At 34.6% G+C, this 18,606-nt stretch overlaps 1 protein-coding gene across 7 annotated transcripts in view; it reads left to right on the top strand.

The window, feature by feature from the left end:
• Nucleotides 1-18,606, top strand: part of LOC122226195 (sodium channel protein type 1 subunit alpha) — an 82,992-nt gene that overhangs the window by 16,806 nt on the left and 47,580 nt on the right. Inside the window, exons 5-16 of one of the 7 annotated variants that reach the window (XM_042949014.1) lie at nucleotides 1,561-1,652; nucleotides 2,526-2,775; nucleotides 6,073-6,138; nucleotides 6,599-6,740; nucleotides 7,397-7,603; nucleotides 9,091-9,372; nucleotides 10,334-10,681; nucleotides 11,970-12,099; nucleotides 12,909-13,147; nucleotides 14,497-14,670; nucleotides 15,909-16,265; nucleotides 17,601-18,083. In XM_042949014.1, the coding sequence (XP_042804948.1) occupies nucleotides 1,561-1,652; nucleotides 2,526-2,775; nucleotides 6,073-6,138; nucleotides 6,599-6,740; nucleotides 7,397-7,603; nucleotides 9,091-9,372; nucleotides 10,334-10,681; nucleotides 11,970-12,099; nucleotides 12,909-13,147; nucleotides 14,497-14,670; nucleotides 15,909-16,265; nucleotides 17,601-18,083 (2,770 nt within the window). Of the gene's footprint in view, nucleotides 1-1,560; nucleotides 1,653-2,525; nucleotides 2,796-6,072; nucleotides 6,139-6,598; nucleotides 6,741-7,396; nucleotides 7,604-9,087; nucleotides 9,373-10,333; nucleotides 10,715-11,969; nucleotides 12,100-12,908; nucleotides 13,148-14,496; nucleotides 14,671-15,908; nucleotides 16,266-17,600; nucleotides 18,084-18,606 lie in introns of all 7 variants that reach the window. The other 6 variants (XM_042949012.1, XM_042949015.1, XM_042949011.1 and 3 more) reach the window with 6 other exon arrangements.

The following is an 18,606-nucleotide window of genomic DNA, read 5'->3' as shown; positions in this document are numbered from 1 at the left end:
TTTTGTTTAGCACAACAGAGGTCCAAGTGACATTCCACTTGGGCACACAGCTTCTGCAGCGGTTGAAGTTACAATTTCCACATGTAAGAAACATGTCAGCAGATTTCATACATGCCACTTGTTCAACACACACACAAGTCCCTCCCACATGCACACAATTTGAAGGCACAGGTGTATTCAGAATACATCTGTGAAAATGGTTTTTAAAAATTAGAGTCAGAAACCACTCTGTTGGCTGCACAAATTGTCACTGAGCTTACCCGTGTTACGTGTTCTCTCTGTCTTCTTTTACTAGTTTGGTAGAATAATATAACTATCTCTGAGCCTCCAAAATTTCTGACAGATCAAACTAATAGAAAAAATGAGGTCCTTAATATATTATGTATTTAATATAGTAAATTATTATTTCATCAGCAAATTGATCTTTAAGACTTATGAGCAGACACATTCTGTCTCTTCCTATTCCTCACCTGATCCTCTTTCCCTTTATGATTTTCTTCATCTCATTACCCTCTACATAAACCTTCTTATCCTCATCTCCCACCCAGATACACTTGGTAATATGCACAATTTCTTCATCCCTGTCCTTGTTTTTTCTTGTGGTAAACTTTCCCAAGGAAGAAGAGATTCAGAAAAGGAATCGAAGGCCGTTCGGAAGTAGGTGAAATATGTGTGGAGGATGGTGGCCCATGCCCACTTGCCCTCAGCGTTCCTTCAGGAGCTGACTTCTCGGCCTCCTACAGGCACAGCGAGGTAGATAGGATCAGAAGTAGGAATGACATACTGAGGTCTCCAAATGCTGCCTGTCTCATCTTTAATTCCATGTCTAGTCCAGATGAGCCAACTCTTCACCATTCCCTCGGGCCACCGTTCAAAAGACAGCATATTGGGACAACTGTTTTTTGAAAACAAAGTGGCAATAATAGCAGATCATAAGATCTTGTTCTGAACTTGCCTAACTCTCACTTAGGAGTTACACTAGGAAAACCTTTTCATGTCCAGATAGTTAGTAAGGCAATCTGCCTTTTCCTGCCTAAATTTCTCTTAGGTGATTTCACATAGTTCATTCTAACTGAAACCCTGAAACAACAGCCAAGATTTAGTTTTCTATTGATTTAATTCTCCTCAGTTACACAAGATGTTGATTATATTGCTAGCCAACGTAGCAACAGGATTATACACTTTATGAAGTTTACATACAGCAAACGGCCTTAAATGATGTGAGTAAAGAAAACCATAGCAATTGACTCTAATTTCTAAATTGCTACATACGATATTATCATTTAGAATCACCAAGAAGGTCTTTATAAAAGACCCAAGCAAATAATATAAATCCTGCCTAAATCTTGAATAATTCTGATTTAATTCTACAGGTATGTAACAGAATTTGTAAGCCTAGGCAATTTTTCAGCTCTTCGAACTTTCAGAGTCTTGAGAGCTTTGAAAACTATTTCTGTAACTCCAGGTAAGGAGTGATTGGTGTGAACCATAAGGCTCCTTGTACCTACAGCTCTTTCTTTGTATCTGTTATTGTGTCTGTGTGTGAACTCCCTATTACAGATACGTGACAGAGTTCGTGGACCTGGGCAATGTCTCAGCGTTGAGAACATTCAGAGTTCTCCGAGCCCTGAAAACAATTTCAGTCATTCCAGGTGAGAGCTAGGTTAAACACCCGGGGCCGATCCATCATGTCTTTTCAGCAACATCTTCTTTGCTTGACAGTCAACATTACAGAAATTCAGGAGTCATAATAAAATAATCAAAATCATTATCAAAATCAAGTGTTTTATAGGAAATGATTCTTATTATTTGGACATAAGTTTTTATGTTTTTTCACTTTTTATCAGCGTAGGAGTTTAGCATGAGATAATGCAGTATATAGTCCATGTGTGATTTGCCTTTAGAGATGTCATGTATTTTTCTCTCCATTGTCAGTTGTACCAGGGATTTGGTCCCAACTGAATGTACCAATTTGTAATTTCTTGTTCATTGTAGGTATTGATGATGTTGTATGTACAATGTAAATCCTAATAATGCTTTAAAAGGCAAGGAAATAAGATAATGAAGAATGGCATGAGTCTGTACGGAAGATTTATTATCTTCAAGTCCAATTATATCCTAAACCTCCTCCCGAGTTATAGCAAACCTTTTCCTACTTATAAATAGGCATTGTAAAATATGTATTCAGGTAACTTGTTTTAAAATGGATAACTAACCCTAATGAAAGTATGGGGTGAGTTTCATTAGCAAAATGGAGAAATACAAGACCCTTCATGAAGACCATAAACCTCCCATTATTCTCTCTCAACATAATGGAAGATGATCTTCATTTCATTGTTTGGATCTTTATGTTTCTGGAGTTCATTTCCTTAGCACCTCAGCCTCCCAGGAAGTGTTGTTCTTCCACTGGCATTGCAATTATTTTCAAATTTATGCATGGAATCTATGTTTTCAAGAAAACTGTGTGGGCCTTTTGTTATTTCCAATGTCCTAAGTCTTCATAGTCATAGCCTTCTTTCTTTAAGGCCTGAAGACCATCGTGGGGGCCCTGATCCAGTCAGTGAAGAAGCTCTCCGATGTCATGATCCTGACTGTGTTCTGTCTGAGCGTGTTTGCACTGATTGGGCTGCAGCTGTTCATGGGCAACCTGCGGAATAAATGTGTGCAATGGCCTCCCACCAATGCTTCCCTGGAGGAACACACTATAGAGAAGAATGTAACCATGAATTACAATGGCACACTTGTCAATGAAACTCACACTGAGTTTGACTGGAAATCGTATATTCAAGATTCAAGTAAGAATTATTGTTATGTAGATTTATTTTTTCATTGTTGACCTGCCTTCCACCAAGGCATGAAAGATTTTCTTAAAATGATTGCATAACAGGTTGTGATCTCGTAATCACCTGACCATTGGTTTGCACATACCTTTAATTATTTTATTGATAACTATTCTAATTTTGACTCCAAGTGCCATTTTCTTTTATATCATTATATGGGAGACTAAAGAATTCAGCTGCAAAGAAAGTAAGTAAAATTTTCTCTGTTATTTGGTTTTAGTATTTGCCAGTAGCAATGTTACAAGAGCAGAGATAGAACATGATTCACAGGAAAAAGGAATGTCCTTTTTAAAGAAAAATATTAAATATATGAAACTTAGACTTTAGATGGGTGTTTATCTTTATTATTTGAAGGAGATGAGTAATACTTAACAAAAAAATCAAAGAAAGAAAACCTTAGTGATTGGTTGTGTGGAACAAGTAGACTTAGTCATAAAAAATTACTGGTAGTTGGATAATTCTTAAAGTAATGACAGCATAATTTTAAAAACAAATCAGTATCTTTTTATAATTGTAGATATATAAAATACCTTGATTCATACAGATTAACTCTTTCATGACATTAGTGATATGCCAGCAAGTAATTTGCACATGTTGGAAACCTCTAGGTTAAGAATTTGTGTGTCAAAGCAATACATAAAATTGTTCTTTATTCACTCATATGATGCCAATAAGTCTACTGCTGTCATCAACTCCCTGAAATCTGTTATTTTTTTCTCTTGGCTAAGATCAAGGAACCGACTATGAAGATGTCATTTAAGGTTTATTCTCTAGTGAATATGTACTTGGACTCCATTTCTCTTAGAGTCAAAGTAAAAGAAATCATAAATATCAGATTTATTTTCAGCTCTAAAAATCCATACTTACCATTTTGCCTAACGATAATCCATTTGTTGAATAGATTGTTTTAAATCAAATGCAAATACAAATACATGGGAGAAGGGAAGGGGGAAAATAGTTTCAAATAGAGAGGGAGGCAAACCATAAGAGACTCTTAAATACAGACAACAAACTGAGGGTTGATGGGCGGACAGGGGAGAGGGGAAAATGGGTGATGGGCATTGAGGAGGGCACTTGTTGGGTTGAGCCCTGGGTGTTGTATGTAAACGATGAATCACGGGCTTCTACTCCCAAAACCAAGAGCACACTGTATATATACACTGTATGTTAGCTAACTTGACAATAAATTATATTAAATATTTTTATATTAATTAATTAATTAATTGCAAATACAAATAAAATGTTTGTCTTTGAAAGTAATAGAAAATTAAATTTATTAAAATTAAAGATAAATATTATGACTGAAAGTTGTATTTTCTTCAGATTAAGCTTCTAGATCATTGGCTTTAATGGTTAAAACTTCATTTATAAATACCTGATATCAAAAATTCATCCAGAAACTATCATATTTTTCACTTAATTTAATTTTAATTAAAAATGAAGGAATTCTGTCTAAATTTTCTTCTCTATGTTCAAAGAAGTAAGACATTGGAAATGAAAGTATTTCCCATTATATGGTTTTGTATCCCTTATAGAACCATGCATAGAACAAATTTCTCTGAAAATTTAACATCTAGGAAATATTTCTTTTTACAATATCCAAAAATTTTTTTCTTAAAACAATGATTATTTAAATGCCACGATCTCATCCTTTTTTATAACTGTGTAATATTTCCATTGTGTGTGTGTGCGTGTGTGTGTGTATACACACAATACATCTTCCTTATCCATTCATCTGTTGATGGACACTTGGGCTGCTTCCATATCTTGGCTACTATAAATAATGCTTCAATAAGCATAGGGGTGCATATATCTTTTCAAATTAGTGTTTTCACTTTCTTTGAGTATGTACTCAATAGTGCAATTAGAGGGTATTATGCTAAGTGAAATAAATCAGACTGAGGAAAACAAATACCATCTGATTTCACACATAAGTGAAATCTAAAAAAAACAACAAAAACAAAAACAATGACAAATCAATAAACAAACAAAAAGCATAAATACAGAGAATAAACTGATGGTTGCTAGAAGGGTAGGAGTGGCAGGTTGGGCAAAATGGGTGAAGGGGAGTAGGAGACATAGGCTTCCAATTATGGAATGAATAAGTCACAGAAATAAAAGTCACCACATAAGGAATACAGTCAATGATATCATAATAACAATATATCAGGACAGAAGGTAGCTACACTTGTGAACACAGCATAGTGTATACACTTATGGAATCACTATGTTGTACACCTGAAACTAATGTAACATTGTCAACTATATTCGAATACATTTTTCAAATGATGATTTAATTCCTTACATTTCTCTTTTTGTCTTCCCTGTCCTTATTTATTCAGTAAAATTTATTGATAGACTCCTGAGTCCCAACAATAGTAATATGAAAATAATCAATGATTAGACTTTCTTTCAAGGAGTAATAATTTTTGTAAACAAATAATTACAATATAGGACAATGAGTTTAATAATAATATAAGTAGCTACATATTACTGGTAACACAGTGAGAGGAGTTCTTAATTTTGCCAATCTTTAGTGGGCAGGAAATAGAGAATATCAAGGAATAATTCACAGAAGTGACACTTCAACTGGATATTAAAAGAATCTAAAGAATTTGCCAGCAAAAGAAAGCTTTGAGATACTATAGTATTCACCTCTAGTAATTATTTTAGCTTTACTATTTAACATTATTTTTTGTTTCATTTCTTTTAGTAGCTGACCTGATTTATGCAACTTTACTGTAAGCAGAATATATCTGGAAGTTGATAGAATGCAAATCATAATCAACTGTTAAACATTTATAAATAGTGTTTAAAAACATAGTAGAGAGAAAATATATAATCCCTTTGTTTTCAAATATGTGGCTATTTTGAAAAACAAAGGAATCTCTGTCATGCCTATCTATTTTTACAGACTGAAATTTTTATTTTTCACGAGGGTAATAGAAAAAAACATTTGATGCTTTTTAAATTTTTAGGTTAGCACCTAAATTATCGCTAATTTTATACTCATAAAGAACAAATGCTTTCTTCTCTTAAGTAATCAATCCCCTTACTATAATATCTAGTATTTTGAGGGAGAAATGAAATGGCAAATCCCAATGTCTTTCAGGGAATTATATAACATATTTTATTTAAATCATTCTATGAATCCTAAAATTTGGGGCCTCATCTTGCTTTCATTTTGCAGTGCAATGCAAATACTCATCATATGACTTACTCTTTCCTAAACAGGGTATCATTATTTTCTGGAGGGTCTTTTGGATGCCCTACTATGTGGAAACAGCTCTGATGCAGGGTAAGCCAATAATCTGTGTGTGTTTGTGTATGTGTGTATACTTTATTAATACTTATTTGCTATCATTCAGGCTACCTCTAAGGTGAGGGATTATTTAAAGGTTAGGCAAGTTTTTATGTTTCATAAAACAAGGAATAATATTTTTGCTTTAATGCTGTGTCCCTTAGATGAGTATATGTGAACTAGAAGATGACTCTAGAGGCTACCCAGTAGAGAAAATGAACTAGAATATGTTAAAATGCTAATTACCAACATATTTTAATGATGACATCAAGTGGCTAGTAAAATTATGTTGTCAGAAGTTGGGAAATGTGTATTATTTATCATGCTCTATCTCTTGTGATAACTTCTATCCCTTGAAACAGCCAATTTTCCTGGCTAGACAATGTTATAAGTATAGCATGCTATCAGAATAAAAAGACAACAGAACTTCATATGCTTTCTTTTGTCCCATTTATAGCCAATGTCCAGAAGGATATATGTGTGTGAAAGCTGGTAGAAATCCTAATTATGGCTACACAAGCTTTGATACCTTCAGCTGGGCTTTTTTGTCTCTGTTTCGACTGATGACTCAGGACTTCTGGGAAAATCTTTATCAACTGGTGAGAACCTGAAGAGATACATACTGCATTTAAGTAGAAACATATAAGAAAAGCACCTTAGTGCTGACTTCCAAATCACAACATAATATAGCAGAAGGAACAGAACTTGAAATTGGGAGATTTGAATTTCTTTATCCTATTGATTGTAACACATATTAAGCATAGTGATGACAGGATAGCAATTCCCTCTCGTTTCCCTTTGGCTCAAAACTTATTTTCCACCATTTCCAGACACAGGTCCTCTCAAACAGAAGGCACACCTTCCCCTCAGCTCCATCTGCCCACTCAAATATTATTCCTCAGGTGGCAGGTGATGAAAATCGATAAGCAAATATAGGAAGATAACTTTGATGTCTTCCTTGACTTTTATCACAGGCTCAGCTCTTTGATGGAATCTCTATGGTATTTTGTTTGATTCCATTTTATTCCTGGTGCATCCAAGAATTCCCTCCAGGAGATCTGAATGTAAATGCATGAGTTAGAGGAGAAGGAAAAGGATGAGGTTAAAGAAACAGTCAAGGAGGCAGAAGGGGGTGTGACCATCATAATTATTATTTATGTCAAGGGTCCTACATGACACACAAGTAAGTTAAAAGTTAAAGCCACTTGTTAGTGAAATAATACTGAAAAAATAATTCTAATGTTTTTATTTTCAGACATTACGTGCTGCTGGAAAAACATACATGATATTTTTTGTGCTGGTCATTTTCTTGGGCTCATTCTATCTGATAAATTTGATCCTGGCTGTGGTGGCCATGGCCTATGAGGAACAGAATCAGGCCACCTTGGAAGAGGCAGAACAGAAAGAGGCTGAATTTCAGCAGATGCTTGAGCAGCTTAAAAAGCAACAGGAGGCAGCTCAGGTAAATTCATCAAAATCAAATATGTCCTGTCTCATGGTACAATTCTTTTTTATTGTTTTGGTTGTTGCAAAAACACTGGAGAGAAAGTGTTTTCTCTCTGGAGAGACAGATAACTGACTTCACTTAAGAGAAACTGGTAATGATGGCAGATTAGTAATAATTTCTACATTTTGATCATCTATAGATCATTTAGTTTCATTTTTTTTCTAAGATGTCTGCAATATTGACCACAGTGGAACCCTCTCATGCTATTTTAATGTTTTAAGATTTTTGTAATAAAAGGGAAAATGTGATTCTGAGTCTGCTCGAGGAAAAAACACTGAAAGGGTATAGGAGAAAATCCTAAGAAATCATCTTTTCTTAGAAAAAAAATGTGTTGGTTATTATATATAAAGATGTTCATCTGGCTCTTAAAAGGTAATCTAGTCTTTTCTTTAACCAAAAATATATTGTTTTTAATGTGGCTTAATTGCCTTATATAATAAACGAGGAAGTGATGAAATAATATAATGTTCTATGACAAAGCAACATTCAGTAGGCATATGAGAGTCACCAATTTTATGGAGACCAGGTGATCTAAGGATTTCTTGTTCTTATAGAGAGGTGTTGATACTCATTGTACAATGAAATGCCTGTGCTATCATTTCTATATTCTCTCATGCTTTTCATTTAGCATACAAGCTCATTGATTTTACTTTAGAATAAAGCTGTTTGGGAAATATTAATTTATTTGCAAGAGTCCTTGTATTGAGGGCACTCTGGGAACAAAGGTAATATCAAAACGTACTGACTGAGCACCAGTATAAGCTATGATCAAAAGCATTGTTTTCATTCCATGCCCACGTATCCAGCAAGAACCAGTGCTGAGTGAAAGAAGCTGGGGTTGGTATTTGGAGAACTAAATGTCTTGTCTTATTTAGTGGAAAATGTTGACTGTCCTTTCTCCAGTGTTCTGGTTAGAAGATTATGGGGGGGAGGGCAAGAAAGGGATTTTATCACCTTCATTGATGATATTTTGATAACACAACTTCAATAACTGGGGAGAGGACCTCAGCTCTTTATCTCATTCCTACTCCCTTTGGTAATGAGCTCAGGTAAGTCAATAACTTTTCTTCCATGCCACAGTTTCTTTTTCAGAGAAGACAGTGCTAATTAAATACCAATTTTTAGAGTAATTCAAATCCCAAAAAGTAATATGAGTTTATGTTCTTATCGATGCCTGATTGGTCCTTTTGAATATGTGGCCTGTACAGCATAATATAAACATAATAAATGTTAACAGAGATAAAACCACGTTAACCCTGAAAGCCTTCGTTAGATAGAAACGGGGAAAAGTCCCATTTATTACTTGCAGACAGAGCTGCTTCTACGGAAGATCAGCTTCAGCAGGTTAAATGTGTTTTTTAAATGTTATGCAAACACTTGAGCTTAAGAAGATAAAGTCTTCTCTAATGCCATACTAAAATCATTTCTCCTTACTGTAGCAGGCAGCAGCTGTAACTGCCTCAGAGCATTCCAGAGAACCTAGCGCCGCAGGTGGGCTCTCCGACAGCTCATCTGAAGCCTCCAAGTTGAGTTCCAAGAGTGCTAAGGAAAGAAGAAATCGGAGAAAGAAAAGAAAACAGAAAGAGCAGTCTGGTGGGGAAGAGAAAGATGAGGATGAATTCCATAAATCTGAGTCTGAAGACAGCATCAGAAGGAAAGGGTTTCGCTTCTCCATCGAAGGGAATCGATTGACATATGAAAAGAGGTACTCCTCCCCACACCAGGTACGGCACTGCTGAGTTCATTGGTGCATGACTGAAAATCAGAACACTGAAGAGGGGGAGAATTAAACCAGATTTATGAATTGTCATCAACTGAATTGACTGCCATGTTTCTTATATTTAAATCTACCCTTTCTTTACATAGCTATGAGAAAATTTTACTCCACATATATGTAAGTCTGCAGCTTTGTGTAGTTGGGATAACACTGGGTTGAAATTCAGAAGACTGGATTCTCATCCTGATACTATCTGCTGATACCTGTTGAAACTAATGACATTTAATCTTTCTGTTCCTTGACCTTTTTAATGAAAAAAAAAAAAAACCAAAAAAATTTGGATGTAGGGCTAGCTGATCAGTACTTTTTTTGGTTATTTTATGTTGCCTTTTCCCCCTAACTTCTTTATAAACCAGCATTCGTGCTTCTGAAAACTTCAGTTGTGATATGCTTTATCAAAAAGCACATGACTCTGAATTTCAGAAGTCCGTGCTTTATAGATGAAATAGGGGTAATAATTAATTTAAAGTGATTTTAGATAGATGCGCTAAAACAATTTGTGAAAAATGCTGGAATTCCTTGAAGGAAAGAGCAATAAGACCAAATGTGGCCTTGTGAAGGTCACGCTGCCAATGTTTATTGAATGTTTATGGTGTCCAAAGTAATGTGCTAAGGATGTTTGCTTTTGAACTTGAAAATGTTGGTTCAGGGTTTGAGTTTTCCTCAGTGTCTTTAAATTGTGATCCTTCTCCCCATTCATAATCTCAAGGTCTAGAAATTTCTTATAAACCAATTTAATTTGAGCAATGTTAAATAAATGAATATGTTAATGAAAATGTTAATGAAAAGGAACAAATCACATCCTGTTATGAATACTGAATCTCCCTCAACTTAATTTTGCAAAATAAAAGCACATTTCAAATGTCTATATTAATATGCTTGTACTTTTTTTGGTTTCAAACTTCTAGTCTTTGTTGAGCATCCGTGGCTCCCTATTTTCCCCAAGGCGAAATAGCAGAACAAGCCTTTTCAGCTTTAGAGGGCGAGCAAAGGATGTGGGATCAGAGAATGACTTTGCTGATGATGAGCACAGCACCTTTGAGGATAATGAGAGCCGGAGAGACTCCTTGTTTGTGCCCCGACGACATGGAGAGCGGCGCAACAGTAACCTGAGTCAGACCAGTAGGTCTTCCCGGATGCTGGCAGTGTTTCCAGTGAATGGGAAGATGCACAGCACTGTGGATTGCAATGGTGTGGTTTCCTTGGTTGGTGGACCTTCAGTTCCTACATCGCCTGTTGGACAGCTTCTGCCAGAGGTGATAATAGATAAGCCAGCTACTGATGACAATGTAAGGAAGTTTTAAATAGTTCAGGCATGGCTGGCCCATTATTGCTGCACCAGCCAGTGTTTCTACAGAATGGAACCTTTGAGAATGATTCCTGGTTGGTCAAGCTGCGAATGCACCTGCATCTTGTAATACCTTTAATAGACTAACCAACTAAAACTTAAGGCCTCAACACTCTTGCATAACACTGAATGCATTTAATTATTAAATTTGCTAAGAATAAATTGGACACAATCATAAATTACTGCCTCCAGTTGGAGGATTTGCTATATACCCATGCTGAGATTAGATAGCAGGCCATCCTCTAAAGCTTTTGTATAAAAGTAAATGAATGATTCCTATGTTTAAGTATAAAGGGTGTATAATAAATCTTTCCAACAGATTCTTCAATATAGCTCTGCCTTATTTTAGAAGATTTTCAAGAACACTGTGCCTCAATAGATAGCTTCATTCTTATCTTGAAGTTTCTACTATTCACATTTGTCTCTCTAAAAAATAAATGCTGATATAAGTCTTCTCAAAATGAATCTAAATGATGAGACACAAATAAATTGTTAATACAGACAGATAAAAGAATTGTCTGTGTACAAACGTATGTTATGTTTTTGTGAATGTATACAGGATGAGGAATTTCTAAACACATGCTGCCTCTTATTAGACTGTGAAACCACTTGGAAATATATCAGCATGATGAGGCATGACTAAGTCAGAGTTAGATGACTTATTGCTTTGGTACCCTGGATGAAACTGTTGTCCATGCAGCATGTGTGACTTTTTTAACATACAGTTTGTGTTGTCAATGACCATCTATGTCTTGTGTACAGATAATGAGATGGCAGCTACATGTGTTGTAATCGTTTGTATTTCTTTAAGAATAAATGGCTACCTTCTCAACATAAAATGCCTGATCATTTATATGACTTTTCAAGTTATTAGTTTTTTACTAGTAGTTCAGAACTAGTGCTAACTGTTAAATATGGCTCTCAATAGATTTATTAACTATATCAAAATTGCATCATATCTCATAAAATTATGAAATTAGAGGGTTAAAAAACTCAGTTTTTGCTGTATGACTGAATGGTTGACAGTTTGGATATTCCAGGTTAATGATACAATAAGTCAGCAATATCTGCCATCACCAACTAAATATGAAAGTGCATGATGCATGTGTTTCATGAAATTCATTGTGTCACATCTGGTTATTTGCTTATCATATTGCTCCAGTTAATCATTTAATACATTAGAATTTTCTTTATAGGGAACAACCACTGAAACTGAGATGAGGAAGAGGTCAAGTTCTTTCCATGTTTCCATGGACTTTCTAGAAGATCCTTCCCAAAGGCAAAGAGCAATGAGTATAGCCAGCATTTTAACAAATACAGTAGAAGGTTTGTTACCCATCCCATTATCGTTCAATTATTTTCAGTAAACTTATATTTTCTCACTTGAAACAAATATCTCTATTTGTAAATTGGAAACAGTACGTTAGAAAGAGAATATAATAGGTATTATTTAAGATTTATTATTTGTTACACCTGCTCATATATTCTAGGAACTTTAAAAACGTTACTTAAATGCAATGATATTGGAAATCTAAAGAATGTTTTCCAGTGTGCTAATTCTTTGAAAATGTGGAATAAAGCATTTGTTAGAGGTTCCTAATCTTATTAGTCACAGTGACCCTCTCTTTTGTTCCATTAGGCTTAGGACTTCAACACCATCCAAAATACTCTCAAGATTGGAGGAGAGGAGCAGGTCATTTCACAGAACAAAAACAAATTTAAAAGATGATTCTTGGCTCATATCAAACCCTACCCTGTCTCTTATAGACTTAGGATGACAGCTTAGCCAGACATTAACATAGGATTACACACAGTATCTACATTTCTGCAACTCATTTTCCTATGGAAAAACTTCATTTAAAAGACCATTCACTTCAGGCCAATCATTGAGCCATGTTGTCAATACATACAAGAAAAAAACTATTCTTTGCTCCCTCTGCCCTATGTGTATGTCTGAAAAAATATCTTCAGGGGTCTAAAGAATAAATGTGATAGTATTTTTAGATACAAATGAGGCTGACTCTGTACTAAATGAAAATGTGTTGATTACTGAAAAAGAAGACTTGTGGATCTGAAATAAATATATGTATCTATTAAATATATCTTTTGGTGGTTCTTTTTTTTTTTTAATCTAGAACTTGAAGAATCCAGACAGAAATGCCCACCCTGTTGGTATAAATTTTCCAACATATTCTTAATCTGGGACTGTTCACCATATTGGTTAAAGGTGAAACATATTGTCAACCTGGTCGTGATGGACCCATTTGTTGACCTGGCCATCACCATCTGTATTGTCTTAAATACTCTTTTCATGGCCATGGAGCATTATCCAATGACGGAACATTTCAATAATGTGCTTACAGTAGGAAACTTGGTAAGCATATTGGAAGGTAAATGTGTTCAATCTTCAAATTTTCTGTTTGAGAAACTGTTTCTATTTATAGCTTAACACAGTCTTTTCACCACCTTCCTACCTCCTGGCTCCCAAAAGATTGGAATTATAGCTAGCTGGCTATACCTTAACTTTTGCCAACAATAAATAGCCCTTAATGTCAAAGCAAAAGCTAAGAAATACAGCAATTTATAGGCCTATAGTACTACTTGGAAAGTCAATATTGATATTTATAATTTTTCAAGATACAGAAGCAATTTAAGGGCACACCTCTTGAAAAGACATTATCACAGTTTCCCTAGCTGTAGAAGACTAAAAACAAAAAAAGTAGATCTTTTCATTTTGCTTAGTCATCACCATCATTATAAGCAAAAATTTAACATCTCAAAAATGTCTTTAGCTTTTCCACCTCCAGCAGCTAGGTAGGACATGTATTGTTTTATCCATCCATTCTATATCAAAACCATCAAATATTGAAAACCTCTAGTATATTTTGTGTATTATATGATTAGCAAGGCCATTTTTGGTAAAGGTTGCCACTTAATTCTTTCTCCTCTGTGCTTAAAAAACATGAATTATTAAAGTGTTTGTCAGTTGACTCAATTTAGGAATATTAGCTTTTATTTGCTGAAAGAAAACAGACTTTAAAGTAATGTATGTGTTTTTCATAACATTTGTTTTGAGGTATAAGATTTTTGATGGTAAAAAGCAAGACATGTAAAGCATCCTGAGTTGTAATATTTATATTTTTAAAGGTCTGCTTTTTATATTATGGAAGTAAATTTATTTTTTTCAGGTGCATAACAAATTGATAATATAACACATGTATTATAGTAATAAATGTACATGTATAATAATGATCTGATTTGATGGAAGGGGAATATGCTTATAGACAATTAAAAGTGATCATGGGCAAGATCTTGTCAGTACCTGTGTTGTATAAAGTCTGGAGGGACAGACAGTTTGATGGGACAGAAGGAATACTAGTTCAAAATAAATTTGCATTCCAGTCCAATTTTTGGCATTTTCTAGTTGTGTGATATCTGAGAAACCATTGCACCCACGTAAAGACCTGTTTCCGCACCGGTAAAGTGATATTTATATTGCCTGCATTAGCCACATCCATGGCTAACAATAAATTTCTGTAACGATAAAATGAAATAAAGTATATAAGAGCCTTTTTATCAGCTATACATTACTACACAAATGTGAGCTCGTAATAGAATCATTATGGGGAAAGTAGCATTAACATTTTGTTCTGCGATCAAATACTATGTCATTCTACTTTATCATTATCTGATGGAATTAGAGTAACTTTGTTTTGATCTTAGGTTTTCACTGGGATCTTTACAGCAGAAATGTTTCTGAAAATTATTGCCATGGATCCTTACTATTATTTCCAAGAAGGCTGGAATATCTTTGATGGTTTTATTGTGACACTTAGCCTGGTAGAACTCGGCCTTGCCAATGTGGAAGGATTATCAGTTCTCCGTTCATTCCGACTGGTAAAAAATAAAGAAAACAGTAACAAAAACTAAACCTGTCCAACACTCAGAGCTCGTATATAGTACTGTCATAGGTTTTACTACACAACTATTAACACTTTAAATCTTTGTGTACATTTGCATCATCAAAACTATCCCTAAATGGAAAAAAAAAATTTTCTCCGTGTGTTTAGAAAAACCTTTATTTAAAAAAAAAAAGTACAGTCATGTAAAGTTTAATATATTACTCAGTTGCAATTGTGACTATCATTTCTAGAGATGACTACAGTTAATATTTCTGGATCTAAGAAAATACTTGTAATGAAATATATCACATTTTAATAGTCACTTGAAAATACAAATAGCCCATGGGGCGCCTGGGTGGCTCAGTAGGTTAAGCGTCCGACTTCGGCTCAGGTCACGATCTCGCGGTCTGTGAGTTCGAGCCCCGCGTCAGGCTCTGGGCTGATGGCTCAGAGCCTGGAGCCTGTTTCCGATTCTGTGTCTCCCTCTCTCTCTGCCCCTCCCCCGTTCATGCTCTGTCTCTCTCTGTCTCAAAAATAAATAAACGTTAAAAAAAAAAATTAAAAAAAAAAAAGAAAATACAAACAGCCCTTTGTAGTGGTAAATGGTGATCAGACACAGTTGGGCATGCAGAAGATTCCTAATTCTACCTCTGGATAATATGCTTCTTCTCTAAATGAGAGGGAAAAAAATCTGTAGGATTACTTAACATGCTCATTGGTTTACATATATGTCCCTGCAAATCAGGGGAAGAATTATAGGTATGGGAAATACTCCAAATTTTTAAATGCAGGCACAGCTAGGTCAGTACCCTAAAGGAGCATTAATGAATAATAAACATTTTTCTCCACCTATAGCAGGACCTCAGTATGATGTTGCTTTGCATTTGATTGGCAAAATGAATATCTTTTCAACAGATTATTGTGAATCAGATGTTAATATTAGTGTTGGGCCTGGTATGCCTTAGAACCACATTCACAAAACAAATTATGGACAGTTGGCCCCAAGTAATCTTCAGAAATTGACTCTTAGGGAAGATGATCTACATGGTTAAAATATGGAAGAACTAAATTCTTCCTAGAAGGTCCAAAAATTAACAATGAGCCTGAGAAGTTTCAAGGGCAGGGCAGATGTAAGAGATTCTATATTAATCATCATTTCTTGGTAAACCTCAGTATATTCAATGCTTTTAAAGATCATAATAATAATTATATAATTTTTTTTTTATTTTCCAGCTCCGAGTTTTCAAGTTGGCAAAATCTTGGCCAACATTAAATATGCTAATAAAGATCATTGGCAACTCAGTGGGGGCTCTGGGTAACCTCACCTTGGTGTTGGCCATCATCGTCTTCATTTTTGCTGTTGTTGGCATGCAGCTCTTTGGTAAAAGCTACAAAGATTGTGTCTGCAAGATCTCCACCAACTGTCAGCTTCCACGCTGGCACATGAATGACTTTTTCCACTCCTTCCTAATAGTGTTCCGCGTGCTCTGTGGAGAGTGGATAGAAACCATGTGGGACTGTATGGAGGTTGCTGGTCAAGCCATGTGCCTTACTGTCTTCATGATGGTTATGGTTATTGGAAACCTGGTGGTATGTACCCATTTAAGATATATATTTCAGAAATAGATTAAGAGCATAATAGGATAGTGACCATTTTGCCCAAGCAAAAACTATGATTAATAATTTGTAAAGTCTCTTGCCTTGGAGATAAATATAGATGTATAGATATAGATATAGATATAGATATAGATATAGATATAGATATAGATATAGATATAGATAGATATGTCTCACTTTCACAACACAGTAATATAGCAGTGACCCTATAGTTTTTATATTCAAATCCACTTTGTCAATCATTTCATCACATTTGTTATATGAATTTTAATAGAGTATCATATTGAAGACATGCCTAGAAGGATATATTGGGAACATTTTTCAAATTCAGAGAAGAGGGAGAAATCTGAAAAAAAATTTTAAAGAAAGCCTAATGTTACTTGCCAGTATAGGACTAAAGAGTGGAGTCTTTAAGTGTTCATAGTGATTTTACCATTTCCTTGCCCCTTTGCGGCATATACCGTTCAATCACTCTATGTCATATGGCAGATGCATTAGCCAACCTAGGTTAATCAATTCTCTAGTGGTGCTAGGTCAAAATAAGGATTGGCTAATGATGCCTGAGATTACTCAAATGGAATAACTGATCAATTCTTCTCTCTAAGTTTGAAACGTTAATTACTTTTTAAGGTATAGAAAATTTTAATATATTCCAAAAGATATATAGATAGATAGATAGATAGATAGATGCATAGATAGATAGATAAAGTATATATATATAAAGTATCAGTCTTATGGAAGTATTGGAAATTATTTATAAATGGTTCTTCTAATTAATCAATAGTGGAGCATGAGAAATAATGGGTTAAGAAAATAAGTGTCAATACCTGTGTTAAGATACTTATTCTCATTCTGGATCATAATGATTATTTTTTTAATTAATATCCAACTCAATATCTCTGTTTATCATTAGGGAAACTATAGAATCTATTTCAGTGTATAATTGCAAACACTAATGATTTTTAAGGTTAGAACTTGTGCATAGTACATATATCAATCTGTTTTCTTATAATCATACAAGTTTAAACATAGCTAAACCTTAGGTTAACTCATTCATCATCTTTGTTCTATATGTGGGAGAATGTGAGACCAATAGAAATCATGTCTTTGCCCAAGGATGTAGAGTGCAGTAGCTACTGAGCCAGATAACAAATTCAGATTACCCAACTTCTAATCACTATTCTATGGTGCTTCTTTCTAATCTAGCTGTTAGAACTTACAGTTTCCTCTACACTTAGAGGAATAAGTTATCTCAATCTGCTCTTTACATTGGGGTGAAATTATAATCATGTTTGTGTTATTTTTAAGGTCCTGAACCTCTTTCTGGCCTTGCTTCTGAGCTCATTTAGTGCAGACAATCTTGCAGCCACAGATGATGATAATGAAATGAACAACCTCCAAATAGCTGTGGACAGGATGCACAAAGGAATAGCTTATGTGAAGAGAAAAATATATGAATTTATTCAACAATCCTTTGTCAGAAAACAAAAGATTTTAGATGAAATTAAACCACTTGATGATCTAAACAATAAGAAAGACAGTTGTATGTCCAATCATACAACAGAAATTGGAAAAGATCTTGACTATATTAAAGATGTGAATGGAACCACAAGTGGAATAGGAACCGGCAGCAGTGTTGAAAAATACATTATTGATGAAAGCGATTACATGTCATTCATAAACAATCCCAGTCTTACCGTGACTGTACCAATTGCTGTAGGAGAGTCTGACTTTGAAAATTTAAACACAGAGGACTTCAGTAGTGAATCAGATCTGGAAGAAAGCAAAGAGGTAAGATTTTATATGTGTGGGTAGGTATAAATTTATATGTACATGCATGTATTATTGCCTGTATGTAAATATATACTTGTATATTATTGCCTTGGGTAAATCATATTTGTGTAATGAGATGAGGAGAGAAAGAGTGCAGAGATAGAATGGTAGGTAGATCCTCATTTCATCTCACATGTCCATGGAAATGAATTCAGGAAAAAAAAATGATAGCTCATTTTTGTAAAACATTGTGTAGTTTTTTTCAGGATTTTAATTTGAATAGTATCTCAGTTTCATTAAATATTTGGCTTTTGCTAAAGAACCAATGGAAGCTGATTTCTTTTAATGGCCTTTATTTTTGTAAAATTGGTTCTAAGGTACTGTTAAATTTGGCAGTATTTTTTCTAGTCTGATTTTTTTTGGCTTGAAACTTTAGGTTTACATTTAATATTTAATGAAGACTAATAGCTATTACATGCTATCTGCTGAATTAAGAAAGAAACTTTAAGGGGCGGCTGGGTGGCTCAGTCGGTTAAGTGGC

Source organism: Panthera leo, chromosome C1, assembly GCF_018350215.1.
Source record: "Panthera leo isolate Ple1 chromosome C1, P.leo_Ple1_pat1.1, whole genome shotgun sequence".
NCBI classification, from domain to species: domain Eukaryota; kingdom Metazoa; phylum Chordata; class Mammalia; order Carnivora; family Felidae; genus Panthera; species Panthera leo.
The sequence above is the reverse complement of the archived record's forward strand: the minus strand, read 5'-3'. Positions and strand labels throughout refer to the sequence as shown.